The sequence below is a fragment of the Spodoptera frugiperda genome, chromosome 9 (genome assembly GCF_023101765.2).
Source record: "Spodoptera frugiperda isolate SF20-4 chromosome 9, AGI-APGP_CSIRO_Sfru_2.0, whole genome shotgun sequence".
NCBI lineage: Eukaryota > Metazoa > Arthropoda > Insecta > Lepidoptera > Noctuidae > Spodoptera > Spodoptera frugiperda.
Window position 1 is genome coordinate 8545030 of NC_064220.1, and position 25701 is coordinate 8570730.

General features: G+C 35.0%; 1 protein-coding gene across 7 annotated transcripts in view; it reads right to left on the reverse strand.

The window, feature by feature from the left end:
• The window catches only part of LOC118271185 (uncharacterized), a 132257-nt gene that overhangs the window by 73857 nt on the left and 32699 nt on the right, over positions 1 to 25701 (reverse strand). For 6 of the 7 annotated variants that reach the window (XM_050696049.1, XM_050696047.1, XM_050696045.1 and 3 more), the window contains 3 exons: positions 18893 to 19024; positions 17708 to 18202; positions 12390 to 12549 (listed from right to left, as the gene is read on the reverse strand). In XM_050696049.1, coding sequence (XP_050552006.1) covers positions 12390 to 12549; positions 17708 to 18202; positions 18893 to 19024 — 787 coding nt within the window. The remainder of the gene's footprint in view (positions 1 to 12389; positions 12550 to 17707; positions 18203 to 18892; positions 19025 to 25701) is intronic. The other variant, XM_050696050.1, reaches the window with a different exon arrangement.

Here is a 25701-nt window from a genome sequence, read left to right on the forward strand (position 1 = left end):
TCGAGGTAAATTGAGGAGAGTAGAGCTTGTTTAAAGTGATAATGAAAGTTACTTTTGCCTAAAGTTGAAGATCTATGGAATTTTGAATTGTCATGCCGCTTTAGGTATAATTACCTGTACTTAGATGCTTTTTACTTTATTGTCAGCTAATACCTTTTCTACGAGTACCATAAAGGTAAGTAGAGGTACTACACATTGATCTGTTTTTGGGGACTTATGGGATCAAAAATCCTATTATATTATTGTCACATTTTTTTAAACTTTGCATTAATAATAAAATGAGTGTTCTATACTAACCGCGTCTTTATACAATACTGTTACAAAAAAAGGATAACATCACTTCAAACCTTCTGCAAATTAAGCTGAAAAATAAACTTAATTTATCGCTGTATCATAAGATAATTGGCGCCACAATTAACACTCGATAAAAACGTAACAGCTACTTGTGTTATCCTGAATTCGATGCCAGTGACCTAATTATTGCAAACAGGCGCTACAGGCTACAGCTGATCAATTACACTTGCGTGGGGCCAATATACTATATCCACATTTCTCTTTAACTATACTTTTAATATTTTTAAGCGCAAACCTCTGTCGCTATGTGGACCTAGTTAGGTGATGGACGTTTAAATTCTTGGAAAACCCCTAAAAAGTTAACAAACGCTAAAACTTCTTTATTTTCATAAGTTAAAAATCTATTTTATAATAACTATTGTGAGGCATACTGAATTAGCTAAAAAATCTCACTTTATTCACGTACATTAATGGAGAAAAGTCTGGAGTCTGCGCACGCTGCACACGATGAAGAGTGTACTATGATTCGAAAACTCGAAGCTTTTCTTCATTAATGTACGTGAGTAAACCGTCATATTTTAAGTTAAGTTAACAACCCTTGTTAACTTAACTAATAATATCGCGGTTACCGGTTATCGGTTATCGGTGCGGTAATTACAATTATACTTTGAAAAGAAAATTCCAATCAATATTTTTATTTTACAATGAATCCATTAGATTAACAGAATAAGTCCTATCAAGTTTAGATTGAAAAAGCTATTGACTTCGCGTAAATTAAAAAATTCTAGGCAAACGAAGTCGCGGGCAAAAGTCAGTCCGAATACAAATCGAACACATTGTTCTTTCACACATGGTTGAAATTGCGTGATATTAATGTGTGTAGTGACAGATCCCTGATCCCGTATACTTTAGCACATGTCTAAACAGGATTCAGGATGGACTTAATTACTTTTTAAACTGAGACTGATTGTTGAAAAAAGTGTTAAGCAAATGTATTATGAGAAACATGAGTTATAAGTTAGTTATTGATATATTAAGGACATTTTCTAGAAACGCATTGTTTCACGTTTTTAGAAAATGTCCTTAATTAGACAAGAGAGTATGAGTAATAGATATTAGGATTATATTGGTAAAGGCTTGTGGCAACCCTAACATCACATAGAAACATTAGCCAATAAAAACTAAATATTAAGTTCCTTCCAACCATTTTAAGTAAACTAAACCTATAACGCATTGTAATAAAATAAACGAAGTTAATGGTCCGTATAGAACAATTCTCCCACTGACAACTAAAATAAATTAAACACGGCATAACCGTATAAACTTTCAACCTTCACTTACGGTTTAAAGTTAAAAAAGAGACATAACAATATATCGTTTTGCACATAAACGTTGAACGAGTACGAATGAAAAGGGGGGGAAATAAAAAAGGATAACAGATGGCGCCAGTGTCGCGTCGGCGCCTGCGCACGGACGCTTTTTTGTCATTGGGCAGTAGATTTTCAGAAGTATAAATGCTTTTGAATAATGTGCAAATTGCGTAGAATCTTTAGCGTCTTGTTAGAACAAGTAATTCTCAAGCTTTAAAAATATATTCAATGTTTCTAAATATCAGATTACACTATACTTAACTGATTGAAAGATTACTTAAAATCAGTTTGATTTATTATAAACCAGTTTTCGGTATCTTGTTACCACGAGCGACCACGAGCCCTGAAAGGCCTACCATAGTTGTTAACCTTTTCAAATGTGAAGAAATTTTATATCACTCGTATTGTAGAGGTTAACCTGACAAGATGCAAGAGCATTTGTGAAACAATTCTTGGTATTACTATGAGCAACAAATGAAAAAAGAGGTCATCATAATATCCTGTCTAAAGGATTATCCGTTTTGCAACTTTTTTTTTTCAACGTCACGCCTTTTATCCCCGAAGGTGTAGGCAGAGGTGCACGTTATGGCACGTAATGCCACTGTACAATGTACTTATACAATGTTTTGCAAAAACTGATAAAAACAAACCTTCTGTCATTAATTATTTTAGTCGTCAAGTTGACGCCGTTGCAAGGATATTGCGTGCTTGTAATGCACGCGTTAAGGCCGACTTTCGTGAGTTAATGCAACTACCTGTTTTCCCTGATTACAATAATAATTTACATATAACTGTAATAACTGTATTGTAATATAGTAAAATAAATGAATTAATTAGGATAAAAATATATTTTTATAGCAGCTACAGTTGCTTAAACTTTTTCAACTTTATTTTTTAGTGTGTAGGGGTGGTTTTTAAATAAGTTAACCTTTAGTTTATTGCTGATTATTGTGTATACTGTTTTTATTATGGTCATATGGGTCAATATATCAACGGTGTGTATCAATAGGTCACTAGTTGAAAGCTGGACAGATGTTAATCTTTTTATTTAAGTCGGTTTGTCTTATAATTCGACTCACGGATGAAGAAAGGTGTTGTCCAAATTCCAATCATATCGAAAGCCAAAACCTCTACATATAACCAACAGTGACTTCAAGTCACATTTATTAGGGAAACCTTCTACTTAGGATTACCTTAGGATGGTTATTTTCAAATGTTAAAGTGAATTTTGCTACAGTCTTCTTAGAACCCTTAGTACAAGTTTGTTTTACGTTTAACGAGATCGAAACGAGAGCACGTTCGGCGCTCTGATTGGCCAGCGCGAATAAATCAACCAATCAGAGTGCCAAACGCGCTCTCGTTTCGATCTCGTTCAACGTAAAGCAAACTCGTACCAGTTCGACATTAGTACTTAAGCGCCTGCTTAGGTACTTATACTACTTATGTCCTGTACCTGGAAATCGAAACCAAGGTCCTACTATCAGTAGTCGTCGCATTTAACCGCTAAATCAAACATCTCTATATCTACTAATGTCAACTTGAAGTTGTAAGTTGTAACCAAAGCCACGAGTTATTTGCGGTTGTAAGCTGATGTTCATCCAATCAGGTAATATTAAGAGAATGAGGAAGTTGGTTCAGGTTTTACATTACAATGTTCCGGTTATGTTACTGTTATGTTATGACTTTGTTGTGATACCAGAGAACGGGGTGTTTGTGTGTTTGCAGTGGCGATTGTATTTGGAGATTTTCTTAAATGTTTTGGGTATTTAAGACTCTCAGGGTCAATATAAAACTATGTCGCCTACAATGGACTATTGAAATGATAGGATAGTTTTAAATGCGACTTTTAAGCTAGGAATCTGGTTCAATTTTTGGCTTTCTCAAGTCGGGTAAACCATTACAATAATGGTCTACTCAACTTGCATTTCAAAATTCTGCATCAGTTCTGACTCAGCTATTAATGGTATATGGCAATAAGTTCCTAAATTAATGAACTCTTAATGACATTAACATTGACTTTAGTAAATGTGACAGATAATCACATTCTATTTCACATATGCACCTGGCACCTGTGCCTACAATTGCCTTAGTTTTTTAAAGAGTCTATCATATATTTCAACACCTTCATTCGTAACAAAACAATCATACGATAACTGTAATAATCTCCAGCAGAGAGAATTACAGCGGTCTTGTAATATGCGCGCACGCATCGGGAAATGAATGACGCCTGCCTATTGGCCGCACGAGAGATGGTAATAAAGTTACCACCGTGTACCGTACGGGTGGTAAAATGACGCTACGTTGGTAATTAGCTCATTCCTTCTCCGTGTGAGTAGAAGCTTTTTCTCAGCAGTAGGATAGGTAGTTGTGGGCAGATGATGATGATGGTATTTGTAAGCAATGCCATTAGTGGTCAATGTTGGGAATGTTTTGTGTGCACTTAGTAGATTATTATTTTATCTGTCTTAGTTTGACTTGTTAAACTTTGAAACAAATGTCTATTATGAACTCCTAAAACCTAATGAAAATTACCAATTCGATGTAATAAATTAAATTGGTGAGCATGTTATAAGGATATATAGCAAAATATAGACCAGCATATCATAAGTACCTAATCATAAAACTCTCTAATACTCCATAATAGATAGGGTCTTGGATCCTCTCCCATTTGGAACACTGGGAAACCAAAAACAAGAGCCAACCCAAGAAAAAAAAATAAGGTTCTTATTAAAAAGTATCTATAGGTACTGAGCGCCATTTTAACGCCCAAACATACCTAAAAGCGCTAATCAGAGATGTTAAATTTCCAAGCGTAAATAATTGTTCACTATAACAGCTTTAGTTAAAAACTCGTTAAACAGAAAGTATGGAGATAAGTACTTTATCTGTTGGTAAAATTACAACTATCATTAACATTACGACTAGTATTTTGTTTATGAATTTGTCCATACATTAACAGGTTATAGGCACGACAGTTTAAGGTGTAGGTATACGTAAGCAGAGGATTTGGTTGCTTTTCCACCCAGAAATGTGTGTCACGTTGCTGTGGATGAAATTTGGCTTCCGCCAATCACATTTATTGCTACACATAACTTAGCACTGGTGGAAACGGGTTCAACTAAGATGTTTTTATATGAAAAGATGCGTGCTATGGATGGCTTCCCTAATATCGATACATCGCATACTCAATCTACGCATCTTCCGCGTGCAGTTACTTTGGGGCGGCACATCTTACTTGCACAGCTACATAGCTTAGTATCAGTGAAAACGGTCACATAGTTTCACATAGGTATCATAATCATCATCATCAATCTACTTGCTTCCATCACGTCCACGCTTCTTATTGCATTTGTCAATATCTACAGACGAAATAGCAGGTACAGCCAATATTATAATCTGACTACACATTTGCACAACCGCAAGTAGATACGCTTCGGAATGTTTATAGTTATTGCAATAGATATTTGTACACACAACGTGATCTTAGGAAGTTTGCAGTTATTATAGACTGAGCTTACAGCCGAGCATTACGTAGCTGGGTATGGATGAGGAAATAATTGTAGAATATTCTAGTAATCACTGTATAAGCACTGTGTTTGTAGGCTTCTTGTTATATTAGGGCTTCAGGATCAAACAATAGTACAGCATCATTGATGCAGCGTCATAATATCATTCTTATACAATGTGATAGGGGCGAGACTTCTAACCCGTTAAGGCTGAATACTACATCTAATTTTATCGACAAAAGTCAGGGGTCGAAGGGGTCGAATCCCCTCCCCCTAAAAGTTATGGCTATTTTAATATTCTTTTTACTTTTTTTGATATCAAAGGTTGTATGCGCCGTAGAAACAAAAAAAAGACAACAAACGGTAGCTAATAACCTTGGCTAACTAATTCATTACTTTTTTCATATGTTTGATAATGTTTTGGTGAGAAAAAAAATCATTTGTGAATTATTCTTATCGAAAAAATCACTATTTTTCAATATTTTCAATTAGGGGTTCAACCCCCCATATTATTTTTTTTGTCGATAAAATTAGATGTAGTACTCAGCCTTAACAGGTTAGAAGTCCCACCCCTATCACATTGTATATCCTATTCACCAACTGTATTTTATAGTTTTAAGTTCCATCGGAATGGAGAGAGTTTAAGTATGGGAGAACTATGCTTCGGCAAGAATGCGCCGGCTCGACCGGAGTGATATCACGGCCTCACAGAAAACCGACGTGAAACAACGCTTGCGTTGTGTGAGGTTACCGGAGGCCTAATTATCCTCTCCCCAATCATCCCAATTCCCGATTCCCCAACAACCCTTAAATTCCTAACCCCCAAAAGACCGGCAATGCACTTGTAACGCCTCTGGTGTTTCGGCAGCGATTGCTTACCATCAGGTAATCCGTGTGTTCATTTACCATCTCATACCATACCTCCAAAATGGAGAGACAGCCTTCAAAATTCATATAGATACCGAGCATATTCTGGAATTGTACGATAACGACATATACATAATCGAACCATAATAGAGATTTTGTATCGTATTTGTTGTACTTGTGAACGCTTGATACCGCCATAATCTAGCAACCCAAAATTATTCCCTTTCAACTTAAAAGACCAATTACATGACCATTATAGCTCGTACCTACCTAATACCTGAGTAATGGTGTTCCAACGCAAATTATATCAATTACCTTCATATTACACGTACCATATTGAAAGTTATTATGGAAATCTATGGGTCAGGCTTAATAAAAATGTACGCCACGATTCTGAGATTATGGGAAATTATTCGGAGTAGCTACGACCTTATAAGTGAAGGTACTAAGGTACTCTACAACATTGTTGAACTCAAAAGAGTTCGAACTAAGAAAAACATGAATTGAGTAGATGTTGACGAAACTCATAGACGTTAATAAAAATGGTAAATATCCCGTCTCAAGTTCTAATAATATTGTTAGAAACTATGTCAGTTTTAAAATTTATATTGAGTCGATGGTCTTTAATAAAAAGTAGTCAAGAAATTACGAAGCTAAACCAGCTACATTGTAGACTGATTTTAAAATAAACTTGTTATTGTCAAAATCTCTTTATATAGAAATCAAAAAGCCTTTCATTGTATATTTTATTTAGAAATATCCTTGTGCTCCGTAGAACCGTTGATAACTAGTTCTTGCAATTCAATAGTTAGAATCAGATAGTCAGAGAATGAATACTAAATAAGTGAAGATGGTCTCAATTTTTGAAACTAACTCTAACTAAAACGATATCAAGAAGAAGCGTGAAAATCCGCCATTCTCGAGTTACACATGCATAACAAATACGACCAATAGATAACGGATAGATTCCATTAAAATATTTTCACGCGACTGCAGTTTCCTAACCGAACGGTTACCCAACAGATATACGAATCGTATTACACACGTTTATTGCCATTAGCGGCTGGTCTTGATAAAGATTGATTGATGTTTAAAAAAACTAATTGGTTTCGTAGCGTAGAAGATAATATATGAATGCATACCAACGAGAATATACACGGTGTAACAAAAAGGGGGTATACATATCAAGTGCACGGTTTCTAGACAACATAACGAAGAAGAAGGGTTTTTTTAAACTTATGTTTTCATGGAACGAAGTTATGAATTTTTCCAATACATAAAATTCCTGAAACCGAACATCAAAATTAGGTAGATACAGGTACTAGGCGATCAGATTTACAGAAGAAATGTTTCGTAATTAGCGAGTGACCCCTGTAGTGTTGTGTGTGATACGTTTGTATGATTTAAAATCAAGAACCATGCGATATCAAGTATTTGGTACCAATTGTTTTTTACTTATTTTAAGCTGAAACTTTGTGTAGAGATTCTATTCAACCTGTATTCTTCAGTGCTTATTGATGTATATGGGTATTTTGTTACACGCTGTATACCATAGATGATTATGATCACGTCAACGGATTTAAGTAGGTTTCGAAATCATTGGCCCTATGATTGCTTTTCGATATGTGATTTTGAAATGGCTCTGGATAGTATAAAGGTTTGTTTTAATTGGCTACATTGTATAGTCGGTGATGTGTTGTTCATTCGGTTCATTCTACTGCTACTCAACTAAGCCAAAATCGAGAATGATTAATGTAAAGGTTTGGTTGATGATTGGTCCTTAATTACTTACTTACTTTTTGTTTGTACGTTGCCACATTCTATGATTTTCTCCTGTGTCTTGGATGCGTTTACAAACATAGAAGTCCTCGTGCACATGCCACCCAGACCCGAAACAACAATTTGTGGATCATACAAAGAGTTGCTCCATGCGAGAATCGAAACCGCTACATGTTACGCAGCAGCCGGTAGCCTAGCCACCGCCAACCGTGCAAGAATATCTTTTGGCTACGTTACTATAAGAAAGGTATTTGCATCAATATTCCTGATAAATTATACAGTCATAATCAATCTACCGAGTTATAGCACAAAATACGATTTACTACAACTAAACTAAGACTTTACAAAACCTAACCTAGATACGCAAAGGGCAATCTTATCCAACAGCGATATCTTCCAGGCAAACCTTTAAATAATTTCATAGAAACGAATGCAATATTAAAACACAGTTACTAATGCAACAGACAGTTAGAAAGGCATTATTTCCATGGGAACGTAACGCCGCAGGGTCACAGCTCTAGACCACAGCACATCAAGCTACACTAATCCATCAAATCCCTTTAATACATTATCAACTTTATTCTCAAAGCTATAAAGTTGGTTGTCTGTTCTGTGCTCACGTGTGGTTCTGATACCGTTTAGTGCATAATCAATTTCGTGAAAGCCAACCACGATTTTCTCGTAAGTGTGACAATCTATATATTAATACGTGAAGCAAAAACTTTGTAAATGTTTTTACGAAAATTGCGCGGACGTAGGAGCATAAAATTTGGTACACTTATAGTTTATGTGTAGGAGAAGTGCATAGCGCTAATATTTTTCAAAAATAATGCTTATAAAGTACATTAAATCAATAAATAAAACATTACACACACATGCATAGTAACTGATCGTATTTGACAAAACGTCAAAATCGATAGACATTGCGATGATATTCTCACGTCTCATATGAAAAGAGTTTTATAAAAGAGTTTGAATTAAATAAAAATTATCCTTCAACGTACGTTAAGTGGTATTGTAAATTAAATCGTATATGGTTGAATTTCAACCACTAGGCGACCACTAGTGTTGTATAAACTTATAAACCTTCTATAATAACGTTTTATTGTCCAATTATCATTGTTGTGTTGTTGGCTGTATAGATGTTATCGCGGCGATTGCTTTGAACAAGTTTGGCACCAAGATGTTTAGATAGAAAACCTAATCAAGTGGGTACTATATTTTATTTCATCTTAGAATCATAAATGTTCCTAACACGCAGTCAGCTACGGCATACTGCCTTTTTAACCCAAAAAAGGTATGAAATGTTAAAAAAAAAACACATTTCTATCAAAATCCATCACATATGTAGAAATAGTTTCCATGTGTAGAGCACGTCAAACAATCCCAAAAATATTCACACACAAAAGTTTTATACATGGAAAAATGTCAAAAAATCGACTTGTATGCAAACATTGCATTCGGGTACAATGTTTGAGTGCAGTTGTGGTGAACAATGCGTGTTTACCGTCTGCCAGGGTAGTGGTGCGAACCGCTGCCGCTGTTTGTTCGGTAAACAACGAAAAATAAGGAAAAAATCCCATGGAAAAGCTCTACACTTTTAGTGTATCGAAATTCAAGTTATTTGGGGGTTATTTTGTATAGGTGTGTCGGTTGGAAGTTGGATACTTTCGTTAAGTTTTTGGCAGGAATACGTTCGTGTCAATGTTAAAGTTTGGGCTGTCGACATTTAGAATAGTGACGGAAACTTTTCCTCCTCTAACCTCTTATGACTTAATTTAAGATGTTTTGAAGAAGAAGATCAGAACAAATATGTGGTATATTTATTATCATCTTGGCTGACAATATCTGTTTGAGAAATGAGCGAAATAGGCCCAGTAAGCAAGCCAAAAACTGAATGTTTCTGTTTGATGCTAATTTTAACACTCTTTACAAATACGGTTATAAATATATTATTTTGAAATTTCGGTTTTCGTTGAAAAATTTAGTTGTATTATGTTTCTGTGAACTAGTAACACTTGTAGTTTCATTTAAATCATATGAGTGATCTCCATATTGTATATCTTGTAGTTGATTTACCACCCTGGTAAATTAAATAGGTACCGAATTAATACAGATTCGATTAAACCCATCATCAGATAACACGATACCTTCATTTTGTCTATCACAAATATTTAGACGAGTTTGAATACCAGTATCTAGTCTCATGAATCGATCACATATGACTTCATAGCTAAAGAAAATACAGTAGAGGGGTTTTCGCAACGTCTGATATTTCTGGTAACGATCAACAATCGTCAGAACATGCCGTAAACCCGTCTGTACCCATTGTACTGGCCGCTTCCGGATTATTTTCAGATTTGTGAACAAACGCACCGCATGACTCAATGAGAGATCAGAGAACATTTCATAGCACTATAAAACGCAGGTATTTTGAAGTATAAACGGTTTAAAGTAATCGAAACGCGCGTTCGGCGCTCTGATTGGTCGGCTCGAATAAACCAACCAATCAGAGCTCAGAACGGGCTTTCGTTTCGATTTTCGTACTGTGTGTACTGATGATAGTTTGAACTGCTACTGGAGAGTCTGGAGACTATCCAATATCTGATAACATAGGATCTCTTTGGTAAGTACATAATTATTATGAGTTTTATAGAAATTTTCTGATCAGTAACCTTAGTACGAGTTTACTTTACGTTTAAAGTAATCTAAATGAGAACACGTTCGGCGGTCTGATTGGTCTGCTCGAATAAACCAACCAATCAGAACTCCAAAGGCGCTTTCGTTTCGATTTTTCGCACTGAGGATACTGATGATAGTTTGAACTGCTATTGGAGAGTCCGAAGACTATCCAATATCTGATAACATAGCATCTCTTTGGTAAGTATGGTAAGGTGTCTCACATTGAACCAGGTAAATTTCAAAGTCTCATAGTGGGCTGGATTTTCAATCAATGTCTTTAATTTTTTGTGTATACTTAGCAAATTTATCTAGCTTTAATTTTGTAAAACATTAATTTCTCATATTCCTTTTAGTTTCAGTGTAAACAAGGTTTTCATGAAAAATGATTTTTGGTTCAATGAGTACTCCAGGTGGTACACATTTAACCAGGGTATGGTTCACATTTAGCCACCTTATTTCTATGTATTCTAGTTCCGAATTTATAAGCGAAATCAAAGCGAAAAACTTTGTGAGAATAATAAAAACAGGAATAGTGAATTATACAATTTTTATTTATTATAAAACAAACTATTCAACAGTCTAATAATCAGCCTTATATTTAATTTTATTAAAATCACTTTAAATCTTATACGAATACTTTCACCTGTGCAGTTTAAGGGCTTTAAGCATGTTGCCAGCCAAATGCCCACCACTTTTTTTGTTAACACTTCGTTTCGCACCATTTTATAACAAATTAAAAACATTTCTTTAAATAAACTCATTTAGTGACTGGGATGTACGTAATGTTCCAGGGCTCAATGTGTACCACCCTCAGGTGGCTCACTGTGAGACACACCACGTTTTGATAACTAACTTCACTATTTTACCGACAAATTAATCTCGTAAAAACACGAATTATAGCGCTTTTAATTGCTAACTAACCATAGAAAACAATGTATATATAATTAAATTGATATTATTTAATGGAATAAAGCTAAAAAAGAATTGAATTTGCAAAAAGACTTACTTTTTGAGTCAGTTTGCTTTCGAATGCTCCTTATAAAAACACTTTGCTCGCGATCGCCACGTAAACTAGTGGGCAGGAATGGAACGTAAATACCTCTCTTTTACTCATATTAGCGCACTTTAGCAATGTCACATTTTCGAGATTCGGCGGTGGTTAAATGTAGCTGCCTGGTTCAATGTGAGACACCCGACCCACATAATTATTATGAGGTTTAGAGAAATTTTCTGATCAGTACCCTTAGTACGAGTTTACGTTTAAAGTAATCGAAATGAGACAGCGTTCGGCGGTCTGATTGGTCGGCTCGAATAAACCAACCAATTAGAGCTCCGAAGGCGCTTTCGTTTCGATTTTTGTACTAAGGATACTGATGATAGTTTGAACTGCTATTGGAGAGTCTGGAGGCTATTCAAGTTCTAATGACATAGGATCTTTTTAGTACATAATTATTATGAGTTTTATAGAAAATTTCTATTCAGTACCCTTAGTACGAGCTTGCTTTCGTTGAACGCCAACGAAACCAAAGCGCGTGAGGCGCTCTTATTGGTTAGTTCATTTGCGTCCGTCAATCTGAGCACCGAATGCGTTCCCGTTTTGTTTTCGTAAACGTAAACTCGTTCTAAACCCTCTGTAAGATATGATGTACGTTATATGAGCAACTGCTGCTGACGAGGACGAGAACGCATTGCTAAAATAAAAAAAAAATCCTGAAAAATACTCAATCCACCAAATTTAGAGCTGAAAACATCTTATTATCTGAAATAATAGTACCTAGATAACGTCCAAAGTTCTCTGCAAAATCATATTTAACATGAAAAATCTTTTGTCTTCAATAGCGTTGCTACATTGCACGTTCCTCCTTTGTAAATAAGGTTCAAAATCACTTACCAGCAAAAGGCACATCGCACACGTATTCTTCAACGCAGTTGTCAGTGTTCCCGCTTCTATCAGTGGCGCCACTGGCGACCGAGGCTGCTGAGGCTGCTCGAAGGAGGTTCACCTCCGTCTCAGTCTGACTGTCCCGAAGTACCGACCTCCTTTTGTATTCCTGGTGGGAGAAAATGGTAAATTAGTAACCAGTACTATTTTGTTTGAATATCGATTGTTCGTACAATTTTGTATTGTGAGTTATTCTTGAATTTGTTTTCTATTTCGTTGCTGTTAGGGTGCATTTTCGGTTACCATGTCCCTAGATATACTCACCTTTACCGTGATGAATTAAGTACTTGGTACTAATTCACATTTGTTTTAAGGCTCACTTAGTCCATTGAAATGTTACATGAGCTTTACATTTTTTAGAGGACGCAATTTTATTTTTTGATCATGTAGGGGGGGTCAATAGAAGCTTAACTTGAAGTTTGTGGGGTCGCCACCCTTGTCCCTCGGCCGCCATCTTGGAAAAAGGGATGGAAACACTTTTTTTGCTATATCTCGGAAACTATGCATCGTAATAAAAATTTTAAAATCATAATTTGTAGATAATTATTTTGCCTACAAATATGTTTCATAACTTTTTGCCCTAAAGTAACAATTAAAGAAGTTATAAGAAAAAAAGTGAATTTTTTTTAATAAAATAATCTCTTTTGCTCTATAACTTTTTTTTTACATTTTATAAATAAATGGCTTCAGACCAATCTTGTAGAATATTTTTCGAGAAAAATTTTTCCCTACAACTGTTTTCAATTTCATTCATTAGAAACTCAGTTACAGCGCTCCCAAGTTAACCGGGTTCGTCAAATTAGTCCAGTCAAATAAGCTTAAATTAGGTAAGAATCTCGGAATGCGAGATGACCAGCTGTAATTTTGTAAATACTTGTATATTGACACCCTAAAACTTGTCGCAAAACCATGGTATATATGGTAGGGTGTAAGCAACTCTTAAAATTCAGGGTCAAAGGTCCCAAAAATCATTCTTTTGAGGTTTTTTGGAAATATCTCATTTCCTATGGGTTTTTGGTATTTGTATTCATTATCAATATTGTAGAATACAAAATTTTCTACAATTTTTGTCTAAATTTTTTTTTTACATGGTGAACCGTAGTCCAGTTAGAGGGCGGAGAACGCACGGTCACTGCATCACATCAGACATTTTTTTTATTTCAGCTAACCTATCCGTGATAGTTGGTTATGGATAGGACATTAAAAAAGACGTTATGGTTTCTAAAACCATTTTTCGTCTAATTCAATTGTTTGAAAGATAGACGCTTCCAAAGTGGAAAATTGACCGTGCGTTCTCCGCCCTCTAACTCGACAACGGTTCACCATGTAAAAAAAATTTTTTGACAAAAGTTGTAGAGAATTTTGTATTCTACAATATTGATAATGAATACAAATACCAAAAACCCATAGGAAATGAGTTATTTCCAAAAAACCGCAAAAGAACGATTTTTGGGACCTTTGACCCTGAATTTTAAGAGTTTCTTACACCCTACCATATATACCATGGTTTTGAGACAAGGTTTAGGGGGTCAATATACAAGTATTTACAAAATTACAGCTGGTCATCTCGCATTCCGAGATTCTTACCTAATTTAAGCTTATTTGACTGGACTAATTTGACGAACCCGGTTAACTTGGGAGCGCTGTAACTGAGTTTCTAATGAATGAAATTGAAAACAGTTGTAGGGAAAATTTTTTCTCGAAAAATATTCTACAAGATTGGTCTGAAGTCATTTATTTATAAAATGTAAAAAAAAAGTTATAGAGCAAAGGAGAAAATTTTATTAACAAAATTTCACTTTTTTACTTATAACTTCTTTAATTGTTAATTTAGGGCAAAAAGTTATGAAACATATTTGTAGGCAAAATAATTTTCTACAAATTATGATTTTAAAAATTTTATTACGATGCATAGTTTCCGAGATATAGCAAAAAAAGTGTTTCCATCCCTTTTTCCAAGATGGCGGCCGAGGGACAAGGGTGGCGACCCCACAAACTTCAAGTTAAGCTTCTATTGACCCCCCCTACATGATCAAAAAATAAAATTGCGTCCTCTAAAAAATGCATAATTCGGCCCTCAAATTGTAACATTTCAATGGACTAACTCACTTTCCGTTGTACCTTCTCTTCCTTGTCTCTGTTCCTTGTAAGTACTGGGTACATACACCAAACTCTTTCAAAGAATTTCTAAATTAACAATCACAATAATATCCTGCCTTTCCTTTAAGAGGCGAGAGGAAGTGTCAGACTCTTACTGACTAAAAACCACCCCGTTCCTACTCTTGCTTTTCGAATATCGGCATCAGCCCTACTGGGTTCCATCTGTATAAAATTCCTTGGCTTGGGAATCGAACCCGTAATATTTTAATTGGCACGTGCACTGGATTAACGAGTCAACTTTTTATTTATAATGTATCGTATGACAAAACATTTAACTTTTCGGCAGAACAAACCTTCTAAATCAAATTATATTATTATAATATCAATAAATTATTCCAATTAATATACCTAAATCTAAGTGATAATAAAAACTGGGTCTTAAAATAAAGAAAATCGGAACAAGGTGTGGTTTTAACGAGGCATGAAGCAGTAATTTGGCGATAGCCTCAATATGATAGGAAAAGATTAATAATAAATAGAGTGCCATAACATACTCGTCTTGTAATAAAGTGCATTATATTGCAGAAAGACAGCAGCCGAGCTAGCTTGGGTATATTTTAAGAAACTTTGTAATATTGATAAGGTAACAAATAACTGAAGCCCTGATGCATAATTCGAATCATGCAATAAGTCTTACTTACCTTTAAGAATAGTGTTTTGTTCATTCATAGGTATCCAGTATGATACCTACGTATCTAATAGGTAATAATCTGGAGCTCTAAAGAATACCTAGGTAAACTAGCCAACTAGTCTTAAATATTCTTTACTTACGGTGAATACCGAGAAAGATACTTAGCTTATTCTTTTACAAAGTATATGTCCAGTAAATACACTACGAAACATGTGCAACGTCACGCCTTATATCCTTGAAGGGATAGGCAGAGGTTCACATTACGGTATACAGGACACTTAATTAATTATTATGTTTTTCGGCTTACTCACATAATGATTTGACGAGGAACTATGACAAGAAAACTATGCTAGAGGCTCATATTTATGAGCAGCATTCCGTAAAACATAATAATGCGTCGTGTGTCGCAGGCGTTATTGTCAAATATCTTATTATTCGGAATATCTAGTTTAAAACTTTATAATATTTTAAATTATATCTCCTAATAAACAGTTACTGAAACTTTGATGCAACCAGCAAGTTTAAGTCATTGCTCTTCGGTAACGAGCAGGCGCACGAAGTTAGCTCCGCATTAATTAACTCAGTTTAAAATAATTAACTACACAAATTAATAATAACGTTATGCGATAATAAATGTATAGTTATTAAAATAAACTATATTTACATAGTTACAGGTTTTACTCATTTAATTTTATTTGCTAATTAACTTTCAATCGATCATAACAAGTAACTACCTATCGTGCTCAATAGATGGCAGTACTGATGCGTAAAGTATAATTAGCCCAATCAATGTCGCTGTTTAAAAAAATAAAAAACAACAAATTAGCATTAGTTCCTAAGTAACATATTGGACAAGAGACCTTGCGGCTACCTAGTAATCTTGGTGGTAAACACAGCCGCGATAGGACTAATTATAAAAGCAACAATTACGCCACCTACGCATTGCTGTTAGCTTTTGTTCAGGCGTTCTTAGTTAATTTTGCTATGTAACTATTCACGGGCGAAATAATACGTTTTTGTACTGTGTAATAACATGAAATAGCTTATGTGAGGTCGCCGTTACCGAAATCGGTAAGGAGGACTATATAACTCTACATTATTCTAACAAAAATAAGCAAAACAAAGAAAGAAATACGCAAACAATAAAAAATAAAAACAAAACCAAGTAAAATAATATATTTTATTGCGTAACTAAATAAAAAGAAATCAATACACGAAGCCTTAAACAATAATAAAAACTTATACTAAAAAAATAATTTCACATTTTCGTCTGACGATACATTTTGAATAATAATATCAGTCTGATTGTCTTTCCAATTTAAAAAACAGATATAATAATACTCAAATTGAAAGGAAATAAAATTAAAAATTAAGATAAATCAACTACATACTGAATATACTGTCATGTAGGTAAAATATAACACTTACTACAACTAATATGGAAATATTAAAATCGTTTTGTGACATCGTTTAGGAGTAAATGCATTAAATGTTATAACAAAATAAATAGTCATAGAAATGCATGGACGGTTCTGATATTTTTGAAGAACACATAGATGCTCTATTATGTAAATGCATTGTTAATAAATCGAGAAATGCCCTAAAACATGTCGTAAATTCAGTTTTATTTCATATATTTAACAAATTATCACAAAACGATTTCAATTTCTTATAATAAAAACTAAATATAGCACCTTACGGAATACTTAAGCGAAATAAAATATTCTATTTACAGAAAACACTAATATACTTTTTTTAATAATAACTTTATGAGCACCATTAAGTGTGAAATAGACCCATTAAAAGTTTACACAGTAAATAATATAGTTGTATCTTTTCGTCATCGATCATTTTCAATACAATAAAACGAGATGACTAAAGACTTGAACGGGGCGAACGACTAGGGCGCTTAATTTAGACATATAAACATCAGCTATTCACTACATCACTCTGGGACTTTTGTCTAATTCTTATCTCTTCTACAACCTCCATTATAAGCTGAAATGTTTTAAAATAGGTTTAAAATAATTTAAAATTAAATTTTTGCTAGTTTCATGCTCATGCAAAGGTGTTTGTGCTTGGTTAAAGAGGTGCTATTGTCATTAATGTGTTATTACAGTAAATTACTTATTTTGTGACATGATAGGAAAGGTAGAAAGATACATTCATAAAGGTTCCTCGGTATCATTATTAGGTACAGGTTAGTCACGTAAATAGTGAATAGTTTTTTTGTACATTGTCAAACCAGTGTTAAAAGGAAGATATTTAGTCTTAGTGAAATGGATAAGGCACGCGGACTAGTACATCTAAATTATTTACAATATTTGATACGACAATTATCTTCGTTTTAACACAAAAACAATATATGGAACCGATATGAAGTACGAAGAACTATGCGATAAACTGATAAAGAAATACAGTAATCGTAAATTAAAGAACAAAGTGACTACAAACAAGACTTCTATTTGTGACTAACCTGGCTCAAAGGCCTGATCCTTTCGTGTATGCAGTTCTCAGCCTGTTTAGCCGAAGGAGGTGGATGATCAGGAGTCGGTGGCTGTTCATAATGCGTCGGTGACAACGGAATCGAAGCCCTTTTTCCGTCATAATACCGCTCACAATCGCTCGGACTATTCATCGACTGATCGTCTAATAAACTTTCTAAGGAAGACTTTTCTTGGTTCGAGTACTTTCTTACTCTATTGTCGTTCATTCTTGGTTCATAGTTGTCGTGTGATGGGGCGAAGTTGTTTCTTCTCAGTTTTCTTCTGGGGTTTTGTTCTTTGATGACTACGTTTTCGTACATAGCCGTGATGGCGACTGGTTGTGAGCGATGTTTGAGGCTGGGCCTTGGGTTAGGAACTGGGGCTACTCTGGGCGAATTGTGATTCTCTTCGTATTCCGAGTATGATAGTTTGCCGTCGACGTATTGGTCCACCGACCGACCGTGTTTGAGGTAGTGTTTAGCACCCTGTAACAAGAAATTGGTTATATTAGGGTTAATTGGCTACTTGATTTCAAAATCTGCTACTGGTTACTGCTGTCTTTTTTTAATTTGTTTCTCTATAATTGCGTATTTTCTAAGTTATTGTCTGTTTATTTTAAGATTTCGACTAAGGGATCTATTTTCAACATAGAGTCTCACAATAAGGTCAACAAGAATACCAATGAGACCTAGATTCTATGTTCACATATTATTTATAAGCACGTTTAGACGGGAATAAAATGACTATACTTGGAAAACATGACTTCATATTGTTTAAATATCATTAACATTGACCGTTCCACATTAAAATTCATGTGCACTGCGCATGACTTCATATTTAGCCGGTAGTCCGTTCGTTGGAGCCGCACAAATATTTCCTCCACAACAAAAAATTTAAACGTTTGATGCACTCAAAACTGGTGCAGTATATAGACGAATGTATTTACCATTATTAAGTCAATTTTGAACGCGTTTATGATAACAGTATTGAAGATAATTAACAGAATAAATATAAACCGTAATCCAATAAGTGCAGGGGGAAAAGAATATTCATCTAATTAAAAAAAAACTACGACAGAAGTCTTTAAAAGACACTCTCACCTTTAGAAAATCCTTCGAAAGCTAATAAAAAGGGGATATTATCGAAAGAAACTACACTACACGTGACAAAATTACCTGTATGTCATCCAGATCGTCTTGACTTCTTGCGTGGGGTCTCAGCTCATAGCTATACCCCGAAGAAGGGGAGTTGGCGTGGGTGGGGGACACTGACAAGTTCCTCCGTGGAGGTTTCTTGGGAGGGGTCGGCTGCAATACACACGAGTCATTTTATGGTGGCCGTCGGTGAGGTACAGGTGATGTGTAGGATTAGGAAGTTTTGGAGTGAATTGTAGTATGACATGGTGTCGTGAGTAAGATAATTTTTATTAAGGTGAACAGGTGATATTAGGACTTTTTGTGGTTGAGGTAGATTAATATCCAAGATTATCAATAGTAGACATTCTCTACATACTAGATACTCCTATTGTAATTATTTATCGGATAGGTAATTAGGTACAAAACGCAACAAACAGGACAATTTGAAACGTTAAATATGACATACCCAACTAGAAATCAACACATCCTTTCCCAGAAACGTTCAACACAATACCTAAATACAACCGAATACAAATTCCTGATCTAAATTGACGATACAAATGAACGTTAATGAGCAATTTAGAAGGCTGTCTATCTACGAGAATAGCAATCAAATAGGCGTCTATTTCTGTTACATCTCGTTGTCATCGCAGAAGCGAGATAAGTGCCCGCAATTGAGTAATAGGGAATTTGAATGGCGATGAGGATAACATCGCAAGGATGGTACAAGACGTAGGAGTTAGCTTAATAATGATAGTTCCTTATGCACTGGATGAGACTTAATATGTCAGAAAATATCAAAAATTTATACTGCGGAAATAAATAAAAGTAAGGATGTAACTTTTGACATAACATTAAAAACAGATACTAACCAATTTTTAGCGAAAGTTCTCGTCAATTATCGTCTATCTCCCAATCTTTGCTTCTCCGTTAAAACTTATAACCTATAATAGGTTTAAGATCCCAAAATCGCTGTTCTTTAACCACTTGGATCCCATCACGTGGCCCAAGTGGCCCAAGTAATTCAATCCTGGCCCGCGGATGAGGGGTAAATTGGTTGCAGCCGGTCACTGAATGGACAATTTTCTACATAAAAGCCTATTAGCCTACAGATGGCAGACTAAAACGGATTGCAAGAGAATTCTCAGGGAATTTTCGAAATTATAATGTCGGTACGCAATATGATACGAATATTTCGATAAAAGGCCAAATACCGAATTAGTACCTGATATTACCTGATATTACCTGATATTAGGATTCTAAATACAGAACCAAATAATGCTTCTATACTAATTAGATTTAAACAACTATTAGAGGAGCTATTTTCGCCAATAACATCAATTCCGAACAAGCAAATTTTATCACAAAGCGGTTATGGAAATCCGAATCCAGTGTAAATTCAACGATCATTTCCAGCACCAAAAATCCCGTGGAATTAAGTACAGCTTACGCTAGCAACACAAACGTGATAATGCATTTAATCTGTCATTAAATTACATTGGGAGCCATTACGCTTTAAATGTTGCCCTATATAAAGGAGTTCGGTTTACAAATTTACTAATTGCAATAGTAAACGAGAAAACAGTAAACAGTGTATAAAACGGTCATGTTTACGTTTGAACGTTTAACGTTCTATGGTGTATGGGCTGTATGGTCCATTTACGGACTGGTTCAGTAGGGAAGTGGTGTAAGACTTGAATGGGATGCTTTTAACGCAACAATGGTGAAAGATTATGATTCTTGTTTGTGTGATAATAATACACTTGTTTTTGTCATAACAACCGGGATTTTTAGGGAAGGAATGGTGGTAGAGAAACCAAAAACACGTTTGATATGTAAAAGGTTCTATAGTTACATGGCAGTGAATTGAGCTAACAATAACAGATTAAAATATCCTCATGACATGTGTCCCATATTTTTTCCTTATCATGTTTACACTATGACGTAACGATTTCACGAACTACTTTTCACAGTGAACACCCATTACCACCCATTTATGGTAATTACACGCAGCATGACCCAACCTAATTTCTACAAAACACGCTTGTTCAATTTCCTATATTATTTCCCTTAGAGCCCAATATTCTATGTCAGAGCCGCCTTTAATAACCCTTAACGCCAATTAATTTTGTGTAATTTACGCGGAATATGGGAATTTGACCGATGGAAATTCGTTGAGGCAATTTCGAAGCACTCAGAGGGCTTTGTTGGCGAACGACCTGTCACCGCGATCGATTTAATTTAAATCGTGTTCTAATAATTCAATTATGTGAAGGTGGCAATTTATTTTGTAATGAAAACTTGGTGCATTTAAAGAGGGATTAATATCCTTGTTTTAAACCGCAATACAAAATTGAAGTTATTATCTCCGAACCAAACCCAACAGTTAAGTATAAGACCACCTCATCTCTCACTGGAAGATTAACACATAAAGCAATAAACCTAAAAACAATACAAACATGAGAATTTCAAAGCCCTTCCACGAAGCAAAGACTGGGAGAACGTGGTACATCAAAGGGCTGGTAGATATAAATTGGCGGCGCAAGCGCACGTTGATACGCGCGACAGCGATTAATATGGCGCCGGAACACACCATTGATTTGTACGAGGGATATTGACCGTGACCGATGGGGCTTGTTGCACATGACGGATGGATCAGTAGCTCAACGAAGGGCCTTTTATGAACAGTAAAATTGTACATTGTAACAAATTGTTTTGCCAAGCTGCCTATTGATTACTGTAAAGTTAACCAAGGAATTACGAATCACGCACCATTTATTAAAAAAACGATTGTTTTTTTTTAGGCTTTATTAACGTCAAAATTGTTAGCGCGACAAAGAAAAGAATTGCACGAGATGATACGACTGAAATTTCACGTAATGTTTTTGCAAGCGTACAAACTTTTAGATCACTTTTATTTGAAGCCAAGGTCGTATCGCGAAAAATACATCAATTTGCAGATCTTGATAGTCTCATAAGAATTTATGTATTCTTAATTGACGGATCATTTCTGTCTAAGAACGAAAATTGGAAAATTGATGAGGGCTTTCAACCTGACGAACAAACACATTAGAAACAGATCCATCAAAGGTAAGGTAGAGTGGCCATTACTGATCATACGGACTTAATTGTTTTAAAATCAATATTTTGCTAAGATCCACTCTTCGGCTTTCTTCGCATACATTACTCCATCGCCAAGAATATTCTCATCTGTTTATGCAACGCGGATATAAGAGTCTTAAATAAGATGCTGATGCACATATTATTTATTATTTTTCGTAAAAGCTGTTCCGGATCCCCGTAACCCACATCGTGACGATGAAATCATCTATCTGTCCGTCCATAGACTAATAGGTATCTATATTTATATTTTATACAATGTATATTAGCTGGTCATCTGTTTAGCCACATGTTGATGTTGCAATCGTTACACTGACGACTGTATGATAGGTAGGAATAGTTTCATTAATGGACCGTTTATTGTTCGTTGATTACAATCTAAAATTGAGCTTGTTCTGAGAATGTTGCAATGATTTGATGTCAAGGAAAATCGTTTACATTACATCCTTTATCTTATAGCTGTGGGTTTATCTGCTTGTCTGTTTGTACTTATGCTTTCAATCTTAAGCTTGTTTACAAGTTCGAAAGATCAATGGTTGTACTCCAGTCAATTTATCACTCCATTGACTAATTTATATCCGCAACTGTTTACTCAATATCACGTAAACAGACTAAGATTTCAACAAAATTCAACCCTAACACTGTGAATCATGAGTATCTAAAAGCTCGCACCAGATAATCAAAGTTTACAAAACATACATTTGTGACTCACATAGCAATACCAAACTATCGCAAGAAGTAAATGAGGACAAGGTTTTTAGATCAACATTCAATCCTAGTAACCCATTTATATTTAATGAAAGCAATGTTTTGTAAACAATTGAGGAATTTGTGACGAAAAATTTTGGGCGAGACACAGATAAAAATACAGCTAATGAAGACACTTGGCCAAATAATAATACGGTAGATTTAGAAGAGAACACTAACATCAATAATGAAAAATCTCAAAGCATCAATGACTAAGTGACTTCAAATAATAAAATCAATTTTCAATAGCTACCTACAAACAAACGAACAACATTTAATTCTCAATAAACACCTGCAGGGAAATACGCGTAGTCAACTGTCACTGCATCCGCGTAAACATGAATACCACTGGCTGAACGCCAGACGTGAGATATTTCCGTGCCCGCTAAACATTCAGCATCAATGATCACAAAATATTCTGCAATTACATCACTGGACTGTATTTCGGGACCACTGATAGTATATGAATTTAGAATACAAGAGAAAAACATGTGTTCTCGTGTAGATACAAACATGTCAAGTTTCTGTGATGTTAATGCTGAGAATATGGATTTTACTATTGGAATGGAGGTAACTAACGAACTTCTGAATTGGCTATAAGCTCATAGGCCTTTCGAGTATACGAGCCTTCCAAATGACTGTGGTCTCGTATAGGAAACTGCTCCCTTAGTAAGCCGAATGTACTCTCGTTTCGATTACTTTAAACGTAAAGCAAACTCATGCTAAGGATACTGACATAATAAAGGCTAACAAATGTGGAATACAGAGGAAAGCAAATAAAGTTTTTACTTGAAAGGATCTAAGATTTCTTTTAGTTTGGATTTGACTGGTCATCATAGCAGAAAAATGATTGACGGGTTGTAGTAACAAATAACAATTAACTTTTGAAAGTTATCATTATAAAGTGATTCTCAGCTGAGATATTTTAGTCAACACGTGGATTTGTATTATGACACATCGGAATTGGGTTATTGGGCCCTTGACTCGGAGATTTTATAGCGATGTAACGTCATCGTATCTTCTTTATCTAACTCACAATCTAATGTTTGCATCGTTGTACGGCTTTCGGTTTATTAATTTCGGTTGTTTTTAACTATGTTAAAAAAAACTAAATGAGTCACATCGATTACGAATTTATTTAATTTAGAGAAACAGAATTTTCTCTTATCAATACTGATTCCAACAGACTATATTTATTATTATACGAATAAAGTTTACTCTAAATGCAAAAGGTTACAACTTACATTGAATTCACACACACTGCGTTTTCCACTTCAAACGCACTTCACACACAAACATACAACACTAACACATCACACACACAAGCACTAAGAACCACATAACAATCGATTTTCCACGATAATCGATCACTAATCGATAGCGCGAATATCTCGATTCCCGATTGTAATCGAGTGTGTTGGAGCGTGCGAACGCAGGCGTCGGTTTGATACGCGACGGAGCGACTGACCGCCCAATTTCTTTGCGTCAACTCATCGCGTAGTCGTACCATGTGGCCGTCAGGAGATGTACCAGTTATGAACAATGCTGCATATGTGGAACTAAATATAGATAAGTGGCGGTTAACACATTTTACTGCAGACATGATGATACTGAGAAATTATGTGCTAAGATATGATTAAGGACTTTACGATATTCACACTACACTCGAAGATATAAAAACAGATTTCACGGACTTCTGTTATTCGGTAAACGCTAAAGAATCCTCATTCCAAGTTTGCAAATACTTTTTCTTGCACATGTAATATGTGGTATAAGACAGTAGTACCAAACAAAGATATATCCATTGCTTTGTTCAAGGCACATTGCATACAAAGAAATTAAAACTTAGGTGACACAATTCATTAAAGATCGGGTAAATAAATTAATCAACCGTCTGGTACACAAACATCCGATGCACAAACATATGGCAGACTTAATTACTTTTCTCACGAACTTTTTATTCAGTTTTTATTAGAACTTAGACGTCATTACGATTTACATTTGTTAATAGTTTATTTTTGTAATGTGGGTTAGTTGAGTTTTCTGTTTCCTTAGTACAAGTTTGCTTTACGTTTAAAGTAATCGAAACGAGAGCGCGTTCGGCGCTGATTGGTTGGTTTATTCGAGCCAGCCAATTAGAGCGCTGAACAAACTCGTACTAAGGGTACTGTTTCCTTAACTTTACAAACAGAATGAAGTAATTGCTTCTAGTATGCATATTCCCGATACAGTTATGAGTAAGAATCCGAATGAAAAATGTTATTGTAGCTTTTTCTACGTAGTACTTATTTAGTACTTATTAAACTATTTAATATTAATACTATTTGTCTCCACGATTTCAATTTAAATCCAAAGTGAAGGAAAGTCGATTTCGAGAATATTAAATCGTGAGCATCAGTGTATGAATAATATAGTTTAACTTTAAACATGGTAACTGGTGCTTAGAAACCAAATTGTGGTTTTATGTATGCATTTACAATGATTGTGTCATTTCGTGACGACATTCCGTGACATGAAATGTTCATTTTTATTATTATAATTTTCCCTGAGTTCGCGTGACGCCCAGCGATCGTGCAACAGGTCATCGGGTGGTACAAAACACAAATTAATTACACGGCTTTTGTTCTCGTAATTACAATAAACAACATTGAAATGCATGTTTCCGATTCGTTCTTCAAATACATTCAACTAATTAGTGTTAATCACGTAACAATTTTATCAAAAACAATTCATACGGAATGGTTATATTTGAAAAATGTCTTAATTTGGACTTCCGAGTTTTTGTGGCGCAATTAAAATATGAATTATGAAACAAAGATTACAATGGTGTAAATTATTTCGTTTATTGTCGCTTTGAGTTATATCTAGCAGTAACTAGGACTGCAGTAAAGGTAGTACGAAAGGAAAAATATGATAGATAGTACTTTCAAAGCCAAGAAAAGATCCCAAGCATATAATGTAAACTGGACACGTTTCATCAG